This window comes from Carassius auratus, chromosome 20 (genome assembly GCF_003368295.1).
Source record: "Carassius auratus strain Wakin chromosome 20, ASM336829v1, whole genome shotgun sequence".
Lineage (NCBI taxonomy): Eukaryota > Metazoa > Chordata > Actinopteri > Cypriniformes > Cyprinidae > Carassius > Carassius auratus.
In genome coordinates this window covers 13,243,275-13,258,696 of record NC_039262.1, presented here as the reverse complement: position 1 = coordinate 13,258,696, position 15,422 = coordinate 13,243,275, and the positions used below count along the sequence as shown (strand labels likewise).

The following is a 15,422-nucleotide window of genomic DNA, read 5'->3' as shown; positions in this document are numbered from 1 at the left end:
CTTCAATGTTTCAAAAAGTAGCATTCTAGTGGCATGTCAGTTTAACATGCATGGATGCATGGAGCTTACCATATGCATACCGCAATCATTAAGAGTTTTCTGGCCGAGATCGATGGTCATCTGGTAGCTTTCAACATCTTCTTCATTCCTATAGTGCTCCAATATTCTTAGAACAGACTCAACGGTCTGGATTAGCATCCAGTGCTTTCGTAGCTGTGTATCAATGGTCTTATAATCTGGCTCCAAGCAGAAGGTTTCTTTCAGCTCCTTTCTGACACTGTTGAAGAGCTCAGTGAGTGGACTGAGGTCCGTCGGACTGCCGAGTCGCTCTACCAGACAGCACTCAATGGTTTTAGCCTCTTTTTTTACTGTGAGCTCCCAAGAGGCTAGCTGCTCAATGACTAAATGGATTTTGTGCCTTTCTGCTGTCAGCTGGGATGGATAGAGATCTTTCGAAATGGCCTCAAGAATGGCCTCAAGGTGGTCAGAGGCTTCTTGACATGTCATTCTCACCAAAGGCAGCTCCACCAGGACAGTCTGACAAAAGCGGAGCCTTACGTCATCTCCTACACTTGAGTCTTCAATCTGCAACAAGCTCTTCTTCACCGCCTCTCTGGAGTTCTCCATGTGCTGCCTTAAAATGAGGTACTCCTCATGCTCTTTGGCTTGCAGCTCCAGCAGATGTATTCTTCTTTGTAGGTCTAGCACAGCATTGAGCATCTCTTTCCTCCGAGGATCTGGACAGTAGGGAATTTCTGGCACTTTGCAGAGGAGCTCCATCAGCATGTGCTTAACAGGTTCAAGAGCCAAGAGTGAGTCCCTTGTTACGGGATACTTCTGCCTCGTGACATCAGCATTCATCTGTCTCAAGCTCTTCAGAGTGATGTTCTGTTCCTCAGCAGAAGATTCCTGAGCATGAATGAGTTCTTCAAGCACCCTGTGCAAGGCCCACTTACGGTTCACAACCCTAGATACCTCTTTTTGTAAGGCTGTTAGCCTATTGATGAGTTGAAAGCTTTCGGGTACATTCAGGCCGTGTTTCACTTCTTTCATTTCATCTAACAGAGTCTCCAGATTATTTGCTTGTCTCTCAGCATCCTTCAAAGCCTCTGTGCACACCTGAAGCTGAACCCTCAATTCTGGGATAGTAGTTTTAGGTTCAGAAGCCACTGTTTTACCAGACTCTTTTTCTAATACTGAGGTCAACCAAGAACTGCTGTCAGTGATCTGTTTCCACAGTCTTTCTCTAATATGAAACATTCTGTTCATTTCTGCAACAGCACATTCAGTCTTCTCTGTAAGCTTAACATACAAATCCTCTAGGGCATCGAGGGTGGGTGACATGGGATCCTCCTTACTGAGTCCTGTAAGTTCTTCTCTAAGCTCTTTCAAAACAGAGGCCAACTGAAACCTCTTACGAGATGTTTCAGACTGCAGTTTCTTCATGTGACTGACCTGGTGACTTGCTTCTTCAGGAAACAGAGACAACCTTCTTCTGCTACTGACTTTGCTTTCTGTTTGCTTAGCCCATGTAACATAGTCCCTGATAATCCTCATGATCGGTGAGGAACCATTACCATTTGAAGTCTGAGTGCTGATGTTCTCCTGAGTCAGAGCAAGCTGAGAATTCAAGCCCTGCATTGCGTCCTCCACATCTCTGAGCTCTTTTTTTCCAAGTGGACTTGAGGAAAGAGCCTGAGAGACCTCAAGAAGATACAAGTAGCGCTGCGTTAACACTGCCAGGTCTGCAGTTTTCACAGTCTCTTGTAGCGCGCTTTGGCTTTCCATCTGTCCTTGAGATGGATGCGGAGAAACTGACTTCTCCAGAAGCTCCAGTTCATGGTGCAGCTCTCTGGCTTCTTGCAGGAGTGCAGCTACTTCTGCTGTGCAGATGTTAGCACACCACAGTTTGCTGGAAGCAGTCTGCTTCATAGTTTGCCATCTCTCCTGTAAAGTCCTAAAAGGTTCAATACAGGTCACAGGTCCCTCTGTCTCACCCAGATGGGCTGAAATCTGAGAGCATGTCTGTAGGAGCTCCTCTAGTACGTCTCTCTTCTTCTGCATGTTCTTCAGGAATGCATTAAGCTTCTCCACTTGCAAGGTGCTGCTTTCAATGCAATCCCTTCAAAAAATGTGAGAATTTGGTTACTTTTCAACATTTGAAGAATATTAATTATATTACAAATTGATTTATTTTCAATTAAAGTATGAACACTAAGGCACAGATAAAGGTAAACACATTTTAGAATCATCTCACCTATGGTAAAGATTAATTGACACACTCACACACATTGAGTTTCTGTGTTTAATGGGGACATTCCATGGGTGTAACGATTTTATACTCTATAAATTGTATTTTCTATACCCTTGCCCTACCCCTAAACCAACCCCTCACATCAAACTTTCAGTAGAAAAAAAAAACCCTTCGTTTAGTATAACTGATAAGCTGTTTTCCTCATGGAGACCAAAAACTGTCCCTACAAGGACAAGAATTTTGTAGGGTTTACCTGAACACACACACACACAGAGACACACACACAGAAGAAGTCAAGGATGCTCACTGTGTTAGTGCGCTGAGCTCATTGTTCAGGTTGTGTAAAGTATCTGCGAGAGCCTGTTTTTGCTGGTGGTACTGTGTGACCTGCTGGAGCTGTGTCTTTTTGTACTCCACCATAGTTGAGGTTTCCATCAGTACTGTATTCCATCTGCCCTCTATGGTCTGCTCAGGCTTTGTAGAGCATCCTGCACTAGATTCACTTTGAGGCAGTCTAGCCACCTTCTCTAAGACATACTGCCGGCAGATCTACGACACACAGATCATTTCATAACATTTACTGTCAATTTAAATCGTTATAGTTATCTTCACTTGGGTGCACGATACATGAATGTACTGTATATAAATTTCATAATGTTTTAGTATTGGTTTGTCCCTTCTGCTAAAGGGACACTCAAGCTGCATAAACTCCAGAGGTTTATGTAAAACCTAATGTTTCACCAGCATGACTTCTCTAAGAATCATCTCGAGCTCCAATGGAAGCAAAAAGCTCACCTTTTAAACAAAGGAGTTGACATCATCAGTTACAAATTTGATAACATTTGACCTGGAAATAAGTTCTGCTTTATTTTAAGTCATTTTTGCTTGTTTGGAACAGCAGCTATGCTAAATGTCTCTTTTTGCGTTTCTGTTCCTGACACGGGGTTGGCATCCTGAGGTCACTAGGAATTACAGAAGCTTCAGTCTGGATCCAACCCTCAGGAAGATCTGAGAAGAGATGATGCCAGCCCCTCAGAGGACCTCAGATGATGCCGACCCTCAAGCAACATACAAAACGACCAAATTTTGCTAGAAGTTTAATCACAACATATAATCATTGCAGTTAATAGTGCTCACCGTCGGTTTGATTACATGTCATTAAGTGCATGAATTTTACCGTACATTTCTGCCATATGGACATCAACTTGACATAGTCTACTAAATATAATGTAGAACTTTAAAATAGAAACTAAAATTTTCTGTAAAGCTGCTTTGCAACGATTTATATCGTGAAAAGCACTATACAAATAAACTTGAACTGAATTGAAGTCATATGTTTTGTAATCAGACATCTGCTGAAACTAATGAGGGGTTGTTCCGGCTTTTAACGAAAACGGTATATTCGATCTTTATGACTAGTACTCTTTTTGTTTAGCATCTTTTACTGTCAGCAGCTGTTCACAGCCGGCGGTTTTGGAGAAAGTGTAATGAGGTAATGTACTGTACCTCAGCTTCTTCCAGCTGATGAGTCATATGTGCAATGCTGAGTTTGGCCGGTTGGTACCGACATCTGAACACCCACAGGACAGCCCATGCCAGACTGCTCTCAGACTCGAAGAGCGATGAATTCTGAAACAAGGAATCTTTCCTTGATCTAGATTCCTACAAAAAAATTAAAGTATTAAAATTTTTATAAAAATAGTTTTTAAATAACTGTATAATTTTTTTTTTAATAAAAAATAAAAACAAAAGTGAAAGAAACACACACACACACAAAAAAAATATGGACAGGAATAAAATGGTCCAGTTAAAAGCAGCACATATCACAGGAAATTCCTCCTTCCTGTGCAATTTCCTCCCAGACGACTTGAGGGAATATATGGTCTTCAAGTCAAAATGAACTAAAATGAGTTGATTAACAGATAAAAGTTATATTTGAGAGAAAAAGGTTAAGCTTGGTTTGAGCTTTTTGGTTTTGTACTTTTTTCTGAAGCTTTTTTTTCTGTCTAAAGTGCAAATGTATAGTTTACCAAAGCTGCTTGAGTTTTTGGGAACAATTCAGAATAAAATCAAAATGTGTTTACATGCAGAAACATACCTCAGAACTGTGACTGGTCACCAGTAGTGGCTGAACATTAGTGATGGTGTTCAGTAAAACGGCCCACACATGTGTCCCAGTAGGCTGCTCCATAGGCCTCGTTTTATCCTCACCGTCTGGTACTGATCCTCTGTTTTGGGGCATTTTATTCCTGGCAGATGGATGTGAATTGAATCTGTGCATTTCTTCATACTACAATAAAGCAAAAGTGTCTGAGTTCATATTTCAAGAAATTTCCCCACAACATTGCTTGCACCTGCTTTCAGAGCTCATTTAAAAGAGAAACAGCTCTGCTGTTGACTCGTTAAATCACGGAAGAACAAGGAATGCTGCCCAGTTGGGAATTGAGTCTTCCCTCTAAAAGGCGTGGTGTGCCTTCAGGCCTAAAACGAACTCAGGAGGCGGTACTATAGGAAGTAATGCTAACAAAATGAAGTATAACGACGCATAATGAAGTATTTGATCACAGAAACAATACTGAGTAACCGGTTATCAAAGCAAATGTATAAGTGCCACACTATAACCATGATAAAGGCTATAGGGTGATATCTATTGAATGCCAACACATGGAATGATGCGTGAATGATGAATGAAACAACATTCACAATTGTTGAACTAACTGCTTTGAGTGCACATAAAAATGGCCAATGCCAGTCTTTCGCACAGCTTGGAATAATTAGAACACATTCATATGATGAAAGTTCTTTCAGATCATTTTTAGAAACCGTGGGCATCTTAAATATTATAGAAGAAGAAAATTACTTTAAATTGACTCAACTTTTAAAATAATTTCAATCATTTTCATTCACTTATATTGTTTAGCAAAAGGCCTCTTTGAATGGACTGTGAATGGTGCAAAATGTAAAATGAAAGGCTTCATTTGAGCATGAAAAGAAATAATTTTGTTCTTGTAGCAAGGCACGGAAAGCTCACATCCAATGTGCCAAACAGCTATTACAAATCATTTCCTCCTGAATCATAAATTGTTAAATAAGATAAAAATAAAAATAAAAAAAATTCAATGACAAAAGGCACATTAATAGTGCTTGAAAATTCAGGTATTGAACATGACCACCATGGTGTTTGAGAGTGATGTCAAATGAGACTTGTGCAATAGACTTGCCTGTATTTCCTTTTGTATTTCTATAAGAAAACAACAATTTTAATCTTACTTGCAAAGGGAAAGTGCCATCTGAATCCTCTGTCCTCCGAGCTTCAGCTTGGCCGAGCTGTGACTCTGATAGGACTGCGGTAAGAATTCGTGTTTTACAGTCAGCTGTCACAATAGATGAAGAATCCGTTGGGGTTAATTCGGAGTCCCCTGTATGTGTTGACTGCACAGACTCCACTGCTGCTAAAAGCACACTATCTGTGGTACTAACATGGTCATCTCCGGCTAGTGAGAAGCTAGCATTTTCAAAATGTCCATCCACTGTCTCAGTTTGATTCAAGGTCTCTTTCTGCACAGTGTCCACTGTTAGTTTGTCTTGTGTGCCCAATGGCTTTGCAGTGTTTGGCTGACTAAAGTCTGAAGACACAGTCAGTGAAGTGTCTATGGTGTCCGGCAACCTGACTTCAGATGTTGGAAGGCTTTCTGAGTCAGTTGTGTTCTTATGTTCAGATTTACATGCGTTGTGCTTTTTATTACTGACATTGTTTGCTTTTTTTACACCAGCTGGTTTTCTGTTCTTGTTTCTACCTTTAGCTACTTTAGGAGGCTTTTGAAGGGATTTTGCTTTATTTGAAGCCGCTTCAGTGGTGTTTTTGTCAACCTCATCATGGCTCTCCAACACTGGGACATCGTGTTGGTGAACTACAGACCCTGACTCAGTGCCTTCTCCAGTGTGAACATCCATTTGGCTTGATGTTTCTGCATCAGTGACTTCATGTTGCTTCTCTTTATCATCTTTTTGAACTTCAGTCTCCTTGATCTCAGGGGTTTGGGGTTGGATAAGCCTTGATGCCTTCTGTCCTGGCTGTATTTCAGAGCTACTTGATTTCACATTGGCCTCTTCAGATAAATCTAGCTCAGCCATTTGGCCTTCAGGTTGCTCAGTACCAGAGGAGATTGCCTGTTGATTTTTACATCTGAATGAGAGAATTCATCTGTGGTTGAGTCTTTAGGACCTGTACAGCGTGTCTCTTGCAGTGATTGATTCCAGTCTGATGATAATGCAGGAGTATCAACATCCAGGATGATGGTAAATACTTTCTTCGCAGTTCCAGAGCTTCCTTGATGCTTCCCTGGGTATGAAGCATTGGGTCAAATGCTTGAGTAGATGAGTCTTTCTCTGGTTTAGGCCTGAAATCAAGGTCTAGATCAGAATGAGTGGGTTCAATTTTATCAGTGTGGCTGGTTTCTTTAACCTGCACTTTTGATTTTGAAAGATCAGCATATAAATGTATAGGTTCATCAGAAGAGCTTATTGCATCATGTACTTCATCCACAGCTAAATCAACATTTGGTTTGACTTCCAAAAGTTTCAGGCCATCCTCTGACATCTCTGCGGTCCTATCATGAAAAACTGAAACAGTATCCCATTTAGCTGAAGAAGCCGGGACAGCTTGTGTTAGTGGGTTCTGGTTGGGTTTGGTAAGATCATAGTCCAGCACTATGGTAAAGACAGGCTTTAATGATTCACAGGATGAGCCATGAGTGGATTTGAGGTCACTTTCTCTTAATACAGATCCAGTTCCATCCATCTCTTTAGATCCAGACATGAACAGCTGCTCATTTGAGTCGTGGCCTAATGGAAGGTTCCCAAGATCTTCGGTTGCTTGTTGTTTCTGAGCAAGGTGATAGATCTTCTGTTTCACTAACTTCCTTTGTGGTCAAGAATTTTACATTCATATGATCCATGTCATCCACTTCACTGTCACCAGCAACCTGCAAAACAAAAACATAACTATTATGACTCAAAATTGATAAAACATCATTTAGCAATATATGTGTGTTTATTAAGCTACTGGATATTTGTTTTATATATATATATATATATATATATATATATATATATATATATATATATATATATATATATATATATATATATATATTTATTATATATATATATATATATATATATATATATATATATATATATATATATATATATATATATATATATATATATATATTATTTATTATATATATATATATATATATATATATATATTTTTTTTTTTTTTTTTTTTTTTTTTTTTTTTTTTTTTTCTATAAATCTTATAAAACGAACTCCTAAATGGACTAAAAACTGAATTTTTCCACCTAAGAAATAGCCAGACCTCGATCTTCTCCATCATTGCCTGATGCAGAAAGGCTTATCCATGCCTTTATATTATCAAGGCTTGAATACTTTATTTTGGACTCCCTGATAAGTGTATCAATAAATTGCAATGTATTCAGAATTCAGACGCTAAGGTACTGACTTATACAACTGCTTGTCAGCAGATTTCCCAGATACTTTATAACTTCCCATACATGCACATACTGAATTGATTCTAATATTTAAAGCTATTCATGGGAAAGCCCCTGCTTATATTTGTAAACTTAGTTGTCTCTTATTCTCCACTTTTCTGGTTTATTTTCTTCAGAAGCCTTCATATAAAAAAGTCTTTTCAAAGCCGTCTGAGTGTACTTTATTATTTTGTCGTTCTTTATTGTTATTATTTAACACTGTGTAGCACTTTGAGTTTCAGAAAAGTGTGATCTAAATAAAATGCATTATTATTGTTGTTATTATTATTATTAATAATAATAATCCTGCACCCAAGTGATTCACAACCTTTTATGTTGTCAGCATGTACACAACCCACTGTACCACACTTTCCAACTCTCTAAATAAACTGTTCTGAGAAGCCATCAGGCAGAGCAGAATAATGCACCTGCTTAAAGTGATGTGCCACAAAGCAAATCATCCAGCATCCAGCATTTTTCTGGTAAAAAACAAGCACTTAAAAGCAATGAGGTGCCGTCCTACATTAATGGCCCTAGGCGAAGAACAAAGTGTGTACTCCATTTAGCAGGTTTTAGCTAGGATAGAGTGATTTGTGCTCATGCCACCATGGTACACTCAATGATGTTTCTCCTGCTGACACTAAAACCAGATCCAGAAAGAAAAAAGAAGTGTACGTCTGTCAAAAGAGGTTCTGAAAAAGTTTTTGTACATTCAATAAAAATTCAGTGGAATCTAATGTTGTTTTGGACCCCACTTACATCTGTCAAAAGAGGTTCTGAAAAATGTTTAGTACATTCAATAAAAAATCAGTGGAATATAATGTTGTTTTGGACCACACTTACATACATTGCATGAAAAAAATATATAATAACTTGTGTTCTACAGAACAAAGTCAAAAGTTTGGAACAATTCAAAGGAACTGATACTGCTTAATTGTACTCTATAAATGTACCAAAACCACTCCAAAAAATCTTTTCGAACACTTCCTGTGTAAGACGCACCACACTAACCTGAATTGACTGGAGCTCCTCTGTGGACACTCCAGGCTGCTGAGGCTCGATGCACTGAATGGAACATTGATCTAGATCAGAGTTCCCTTCTTTAGTCCTCTCGTCTTCCAAGATCTTCCTCAGGGCTGGTGTCTTTCCAAATATCGGTTGAGCTTCTGGAGAGAGAGCAGTCTGACCCTCTGGAGTACAGCTTGTCTGCAGGGCCTCAGACAGTTTCTCAACCTCTGTTAGGTTTCCGTCCACTTGTTCTACAGTCTACCAAGAATCCACCAAAGCAGTTAGTCTCATTACATTATGCATCTGGAAAAGACTTATCAAGGCTATCATCCCCACTGCAGTTTAAAGAAGGCTTTGAATTTAAAAGATTTAGCTTAAGGTCAAGTGAACTATATCTTCACTGAACACACTTAAAAATGACTAATATGATAAAGATGAAACTATAACCTCGGTGAGGAGTTTGAAACAAATACATTTCTAAAACAAAGCAAAAGTGTACGTTTAGTGGTACAGTATTTTACATTTGAGCGTGTATGATTGTGATTTGCTGCATCTTTTACCTTTAATGCATTCGAGCTGCCCTCTCTCTGACACTGTAGAGAGTCCAGACCCTTGTGGCTCTGTTGTATTAACATTGCACACTTCAGCTCCTCAGTCATATTCTCTCCACACACATCCTGAACAAAAAAATTAACACAATTACATATAAACAGGTACTGACTGCAGCAGAAATAGATGTCTGAGAACCTTTTATGGAGATACATTACTATTATTGCAAATTAAACACTTTTATAATAGGCAGTGCAAATAGAAATGATCGGTTCAAAAATTAATTTCAATTAGTGCATCAGATGCTTCCTTTATTATATGACGAACTGAAACATAATTTTAATTGCTGTTAATAGACAGTTCATAACTCTTAGAACTGAATTAGTTACCAAGAAAACAAACAAATTTTAGTTCTTAAAGCTAAAAATGTTCTTCTTTCAGTTCAGGCATTTTAAAGATGCACACTCTTTGAGAACTAAAACAGACCCATGGCAAGAAAATGACCTGCACCGCTGTGAGTTTCCCCTCAGGTGTTACCCATCTGTTCACATCCTCAGAAAGCTTCAGATGCAGTTCACCGGCCCGGCTGCAGACCTGCTCTTTGAAGTCCTTCAGCTCATCTTGTGTTGCGGACTGTTCCTCTGTTTTACCATTAGATTCAGACTGTATCTCTGGCACAGTATCTTCTGTTTTTTCAATCAAGGGCTTTATGTATTTAGGCTCTTGGACCATTTGATTTTTAGGTCTGTTTGGGTTCATTACTTGCTCTCTCTTCTCTATGACTAGCTCTCTGGCCATGCAGATGCTTTCTCCAAGGTGAGCTCCATCTTCAGCCAGCGTCTGTAGGTTTTCTAGACCTGCAATGCTGGCCAGAAGACTTATCTGCTGCAGTAATGCATCTGCCTGTTCTGCCTCCGCTTGCAACTGCTCCGATAAGCCCTGCCAGCCAAAACATTTGCATTAAAGCATTAGCTCATCAAAACACATTTTAGGTGAACTGATTAAAGGTTTAAATCTAGTGTTTTTTTATATATATATATATACAAATACTGTATGTACAAGAGGCATTGTGTACATGTAGATCAAAATGGGCCAAAACTGAACTTCACCAGACTGCTGCAATGCATTTGAATGTGTTCTCAGCTCAGTCTTAAAGCATGAACATTCACCTGGATTGTTTTGAGGTCTAGAGGGCTCTCAGATGTGGTCAGTGCATTTGTGATAGTCTGAATGGAGGACAGGTGATCTACGATATCAGATGCCACCTTCTCCTTGGCAGCTTCCAGCTGTCTAAAAACATCACTGGTCTCAGAAAAGAGCTCCTTCACCTCTGCCATCTTCTTCCTCAGCTGGCTCTCAATCACCTTTAAAAATAAACTACAGTGAATTTGCTGAAATTTAAAGAGTGGTCAACGTGCTAGGCTGGTTAATACTGACACATGAGGTTTCCCTATAGCTATACATGGGTTTACCACAGTACATCACATCATTTTTGCATACAAATGTCATAACACATTGTCTAGCATTAATTAAAAAAATGAGCAATGTAAAAAGCTGCTGGTGTGTCCGAAATCACCTGTAGCTCCAGTGGGAGCTCGCGACTCTGCAGCAGCTCCTGGATCTCTGAAGATCTGCGATGGAAATATTCAATGTTCTCCTCTTGTATCCTGAGTTCATCCTAATATTGTTCAAGAAACATTTCTTATTATCAATGATAAAAACAGCTGTTTTTTGTGGAAACTATAATACAATAATACAATCCAAAATATTTAACATCTCCAATCCTAAAAATAAGTGTTGAAAGTTGACAATGGTTTTACCTGCATGGCAGAAACATCCTGCTCTGTCTGAAAGGGGTGTGACTCTGCAAGTGTCATCAGCTTTTGGACGCTCCAGCCCTCCACCTCTCCAGCCAACAGTGGGAGTTTTTCCCACAGAGAAAAGCCAGCTTGTAGGTTGTCCAGATGACAGTCTGCCTTCTCGGTGACCTGAAATAGCAGGTTAATGCAAACACTGAACATTATTTAAAAAAACAGAGTGAGATTATTTCAAATCACACTACGGCATTACTGAGGGAACATACATCAAGCCAGCGGTCCATGAGGGTGTCAGCCTCACTCTCAAACGGAGCGTCTGCACAGTCTGGGACCTTTCTCATCAGAGACTGCAGCTGTCGACACACAGCTCTGAACTCCTCCACCCCGTCCCCAAGACCACCGAGATCTGACTTTATACTGGTCACCTGCACGCATACACAAATATATAAGTCATGCAGTTATTTATACTCATTCTGTCCCCAGTTTTATCTAACGAATATGTTTTCTACATGTAGTTAACACTAAAAATCATCTGCAGTTTGTAGCAGAAATGAGTCTATCAGAGCTGTGTGCATTGAAACGAGAGCCGAACTCCTCAGGAAGTCATAAATCAGTTCTAGTGCCACAAGAACCAAGCAAGATAACCAACCAACCAACTTGTTCACACAACAGCTTTCAACATTAACACCAATAGAACAATTATTAACAATTTTAATTCGAAGAAGAGATTGTCAAATTTATTGTTCGTGATTGAAATGCAACGCTGGACATCACATGTAAACCCAGGAGATCAAGTTAAACACTTGCATTGACTTCCCCCCAGCCAGCAGAACCAGACTGAAATTCCTAAGGGGGAAGGGCTTTAAACCTTTGTCTTCACAGAAAAGTCCCTTTGCCAGAGAATGGCAAAGAAACTGCTTTTTGTACATTATATATGGACCAGAATGAACTCAAAAAGACTTATAAATGAATCGTTCCATTGCTTAACTCCATATTCATTTATGTGTAACCCACACATTTGACTATCATGTATAATCACTTATTGTGTATGTCTTTTGATAACTATAGGATACATAGTCATGTCTAGTATTGATATAATCGAATTTTCTTGCTTCATGTTGTTCTGACAATCATTTATTTGTAAAATATATCATAATCGTGTTATAGGAATCATGTCCAAAATTAGATCCTGCGAGACAGGAACCACATGCTTGGTAAGATAAACAAATGATTTATGATACCCCCCGAGCCAAGACCATATCTGATTGGTCAAGGCAACATTTGAGGGGTGGCCCACAAGGAAGTTTAAATACTTTGGACACCATGAAATTTTGCTTTTAGTCTGCTTTTAGTTCCTAGCTGCTGCTATTAGCCATGTCTGTTTCTAGTCTCTAGCTATGCTTCTGCTAGCTTGTAGCTTCTAGCCATGCGGTTTAGTCATCACTGTTTGAGCGCGGTTCCTGCGTGCTTCGGCCTGCCTGCTGCTACTATGCCACGATGAGAAGGAACACAACCTAGTCTCGTCAAACTTTATTTCTTTTCTTTTTCCGTTTGAGAGTTTCGTGTTCTGAGTTAAGTTTTGTAACGTCGAGTCTCTGACGCCTGACCTCGGATGCCCGTTCAACTTCGACCAGCGTACACGACTCTGCACTTTCAGCCAACGCCCAACAACCACGGGCTTCCCAAGACGTCACTTCACTACTGAACTTCCAGCCAATCAGCGACACCGGGATACCCCTTTCAACGGGAGTCCCTTTCACAGAAAACGAAGGCAACGTATCCCCCAGATATTTGTTGTGCTGGTGTATCTAATATAATTTTAGTCACATTGAGGAACTCAATGCAAGGGCTAATTACGTGATTGATGGTTGTTCATGTCTATGCAATTTAACGTATTGCTGTAAACTTGGAATTCCATATTTCCATTCTCTTAAACTCATCTTTTCCTAACTTTCGATCTTCCTGCAACTTGTGTGAATGTGTGAGTGCGTGTGTTTATGTGTTAGATTTGTTTATATGTCTTAGATTTATCTAATAAAGCCTTATTCATATTGAAAAGAGAAGTATATTGTGTTTTGTGCTTACAAGTTAATGTCTTAAACTGCCGATCTTGTTACTGTGCTAATTGATAGTGTTTCACTATATTTTGGATATTAGTATCCAGCGCAGATTTGATGTTAAACGGCTCGTTCACTGAACCGCAGGCGCGTCTCTGTGAACAGCCGTGAAACAGTGATTCTGTTCAAATTCCCTTTAAAATCTTAAATGATTCTCTTTGAGCTAAATTGACCTGTTTCCGTTACAAGTTAATAGTGCCACCTGCAGTCCACCAAGAATGGAAGCACTGTAGTCAGGATTTTTCAGTATTTCTGTACCTTACTGATCAGGAGCTGCAGGTTGTCTTTGCTCATATAAGAGGCCTGATCACCAATAGTCTGCTCTGCTTTCTGCAAAGTGCTGCCCAAGCGATTTCGGCAGCTCTGGAACTTCTTCAGCAGTTCGCTCAAAGAGACACACTGTTCACGACTGAAACAGAAGCATGAAAAATGTGAAATGGCATTTCACCAAGGTGCTTTCCTATAATCGTGTGCATTTCTCATCACCTCTCTGTGACTGCTCTGTGTGCGTTTTCCCATTGCGTCTGCAGCTCGCTGATGGCGGTCTCTGAGGTGCTTGTCTGTGCACAAGTATTCCTCAGATCCTGAATCTCTGAGTGTAGTGCAAGCAGTTTGCTCTCCATGTCTGTCAGGAAGCGTAACCTGAGAAAGAGAGAGACACTGACTGAGACAGAGGTATACAGTCTCCTTTACTGTAATCAAATTAGAGGTATAACATTCTCAGAAGTCATTCCACATTATTTTAACTATCTGAAATGGATCAAATATAGGTGCTACTGTGAGAAAGCACTCATTCATCAATCACAACATTTATAAATCGATCTTATTAATATATATATAAAAACAACATGTATATAAAACAACTGTTATTTTAATTGACATAACTATCAACTTTTATTTTTGTGTAAAATTAAACGGAGTTAAATTAAACATGCTTTAGAAATATTGTATGCAAAACAGAAAAATTTGCCCTAATTTGTTATTGTATTTTAATTCATTAAATTAAAATTACATATTATAATTGCTCTTTTGATTAATATAACTTGCAAACTAAGCTAAATTATGATTAAATTTAAAAAGTACTAAAAATGTTAATTAAAAAAAACTGCAATTTACAATATACCAATGAATGATTTCTAAAGCACATTTAAAATATTGTAAGCATAAAAAGAGGAAAAATCCTGTTTAATTCAATGTATAATAATTTTTTTTTATTCCCACTGTTAATTTTAATACATTTCACGTTAACATTTTGGTTTAATTTAAGTTAGCTTCCAAAACATTGTATACAAAACAAAAAAAGAAAAAAAAACATAAGCAGTCTTATTTTAAAGTCTGCTGACCTGTGCTGTAATGCAGGAAGTGTGGGCTCCTTCAGGCCATGTTTTTCGAGTGCTGCCAGCACCTCCCTCAGGGCGACCTGCAGGCCCATCCTCTTCCTACCGAACGCTCTGTCCCTCTGTTCTCCCTCCGCTCTTCCTTTCCCTCCTCGGTCAGTCTGTTTCAGCCCTACACCCAGTCTGCTCTCAACCTCTTCGGCACGCAGTGTCAGAGCTGACACCATCTCATGACAGCTGCCTGGTTTCTCATCAAGAGTTATTCTCATGCCAGCTTCATCCAGCATTCGGTCTAGCTGAACCGAATCTTCCCTGGCCTGCTGAAGGCTTTGCCGGATGGAGACTGAACTGCGATTTGATGTGCTGTGAGCTGCATTAAGGTTGGCATTCACCTGCTGGAGATGTGATAAGAGGTTCATGAGGCCCATCAGGGCCGATTCACTCTTCCTCAGACATTGTCTTTGCTGGTCAAAGCACTTTGTGCGGTCATGGAGATTTTGCTGAAGGGGAAGATGAGCTTGGAGCTCAATGTGACTCAGATCAGCAGCGTCACTAAGTGAACCACCACTCTTATCAAGCAGAAACAGCTCTTTCTCGATACTTTTATCTAAAAGCTAAACAAAGAACAAAGAGGTCAGTTTGAACATGCAAAAGTAAGGTACATTATGCAAATATCAGAATGTATGCTTTGAATGAGGGAGCAAATATTTCTTAAAGGTAAAGGTTTTTTCCTAAGGAAAGCACAGCATGTTTCGCCTGTGAACAGATGCTCTACAAAACACGTC

At 39.4% G+C, this 15,422-nt stretch overlaps 1 protein-coding gene across 1 annotated transcript in view; it reads right to left on the bottom strand.

Annotated features, from left to right (window-relative positions):
• Positions 1 to 15,422, bottom strand: part of LOC113037934 (nesprin-2-like) — an 80,308-nt gene that overhangs the window by 36,913 nt on the left and 27,973 nt on the right. The window contains 17 exon segments of the mRNA XM_026195247.1: positions 70 to 2,122; positions 2,562 to 2,803; positions 3,761 to 3,916; positions 4,353 to 4,544; positions 5,525 to 6,432; positions 6,435 to 6,605; positions 7,146 to 7,239; positions 8,821 to 9,075; positions 9,378 to 9,494; positions 9,871 to 10,305; positions 10,536 to 10,730; positions 10,943 to 11,044; positions 11,187 to 11,354; positions 11,450 to 11,608; positions 13,559 to 13,709; positions 13,787 to 13,942; positions 14,644 to 15,251. Coding sequence (XP_026051032.1) covers positions 70 to 2,122; positions 2,562 to 2,803; positions 3,761 to 3,916; positions 4,353 to 4,544; positions 5,525 to 6,432; positions 6,435 to 6,605; positions 7,146 to 7,239; positions 8,821 to 9,075; positions 9,378 to 9,494; positions 9,871 to 10,305; positions 10,536 to 10,730; positions 10,943 to 11,044; positions 11,187 to 11,354; positions 11,450 to 11,608; positions 13,559 to 13,709; positions 13,787 to 13,942; positions 14,644 to 15,251 — 6,162 coding nt within the window.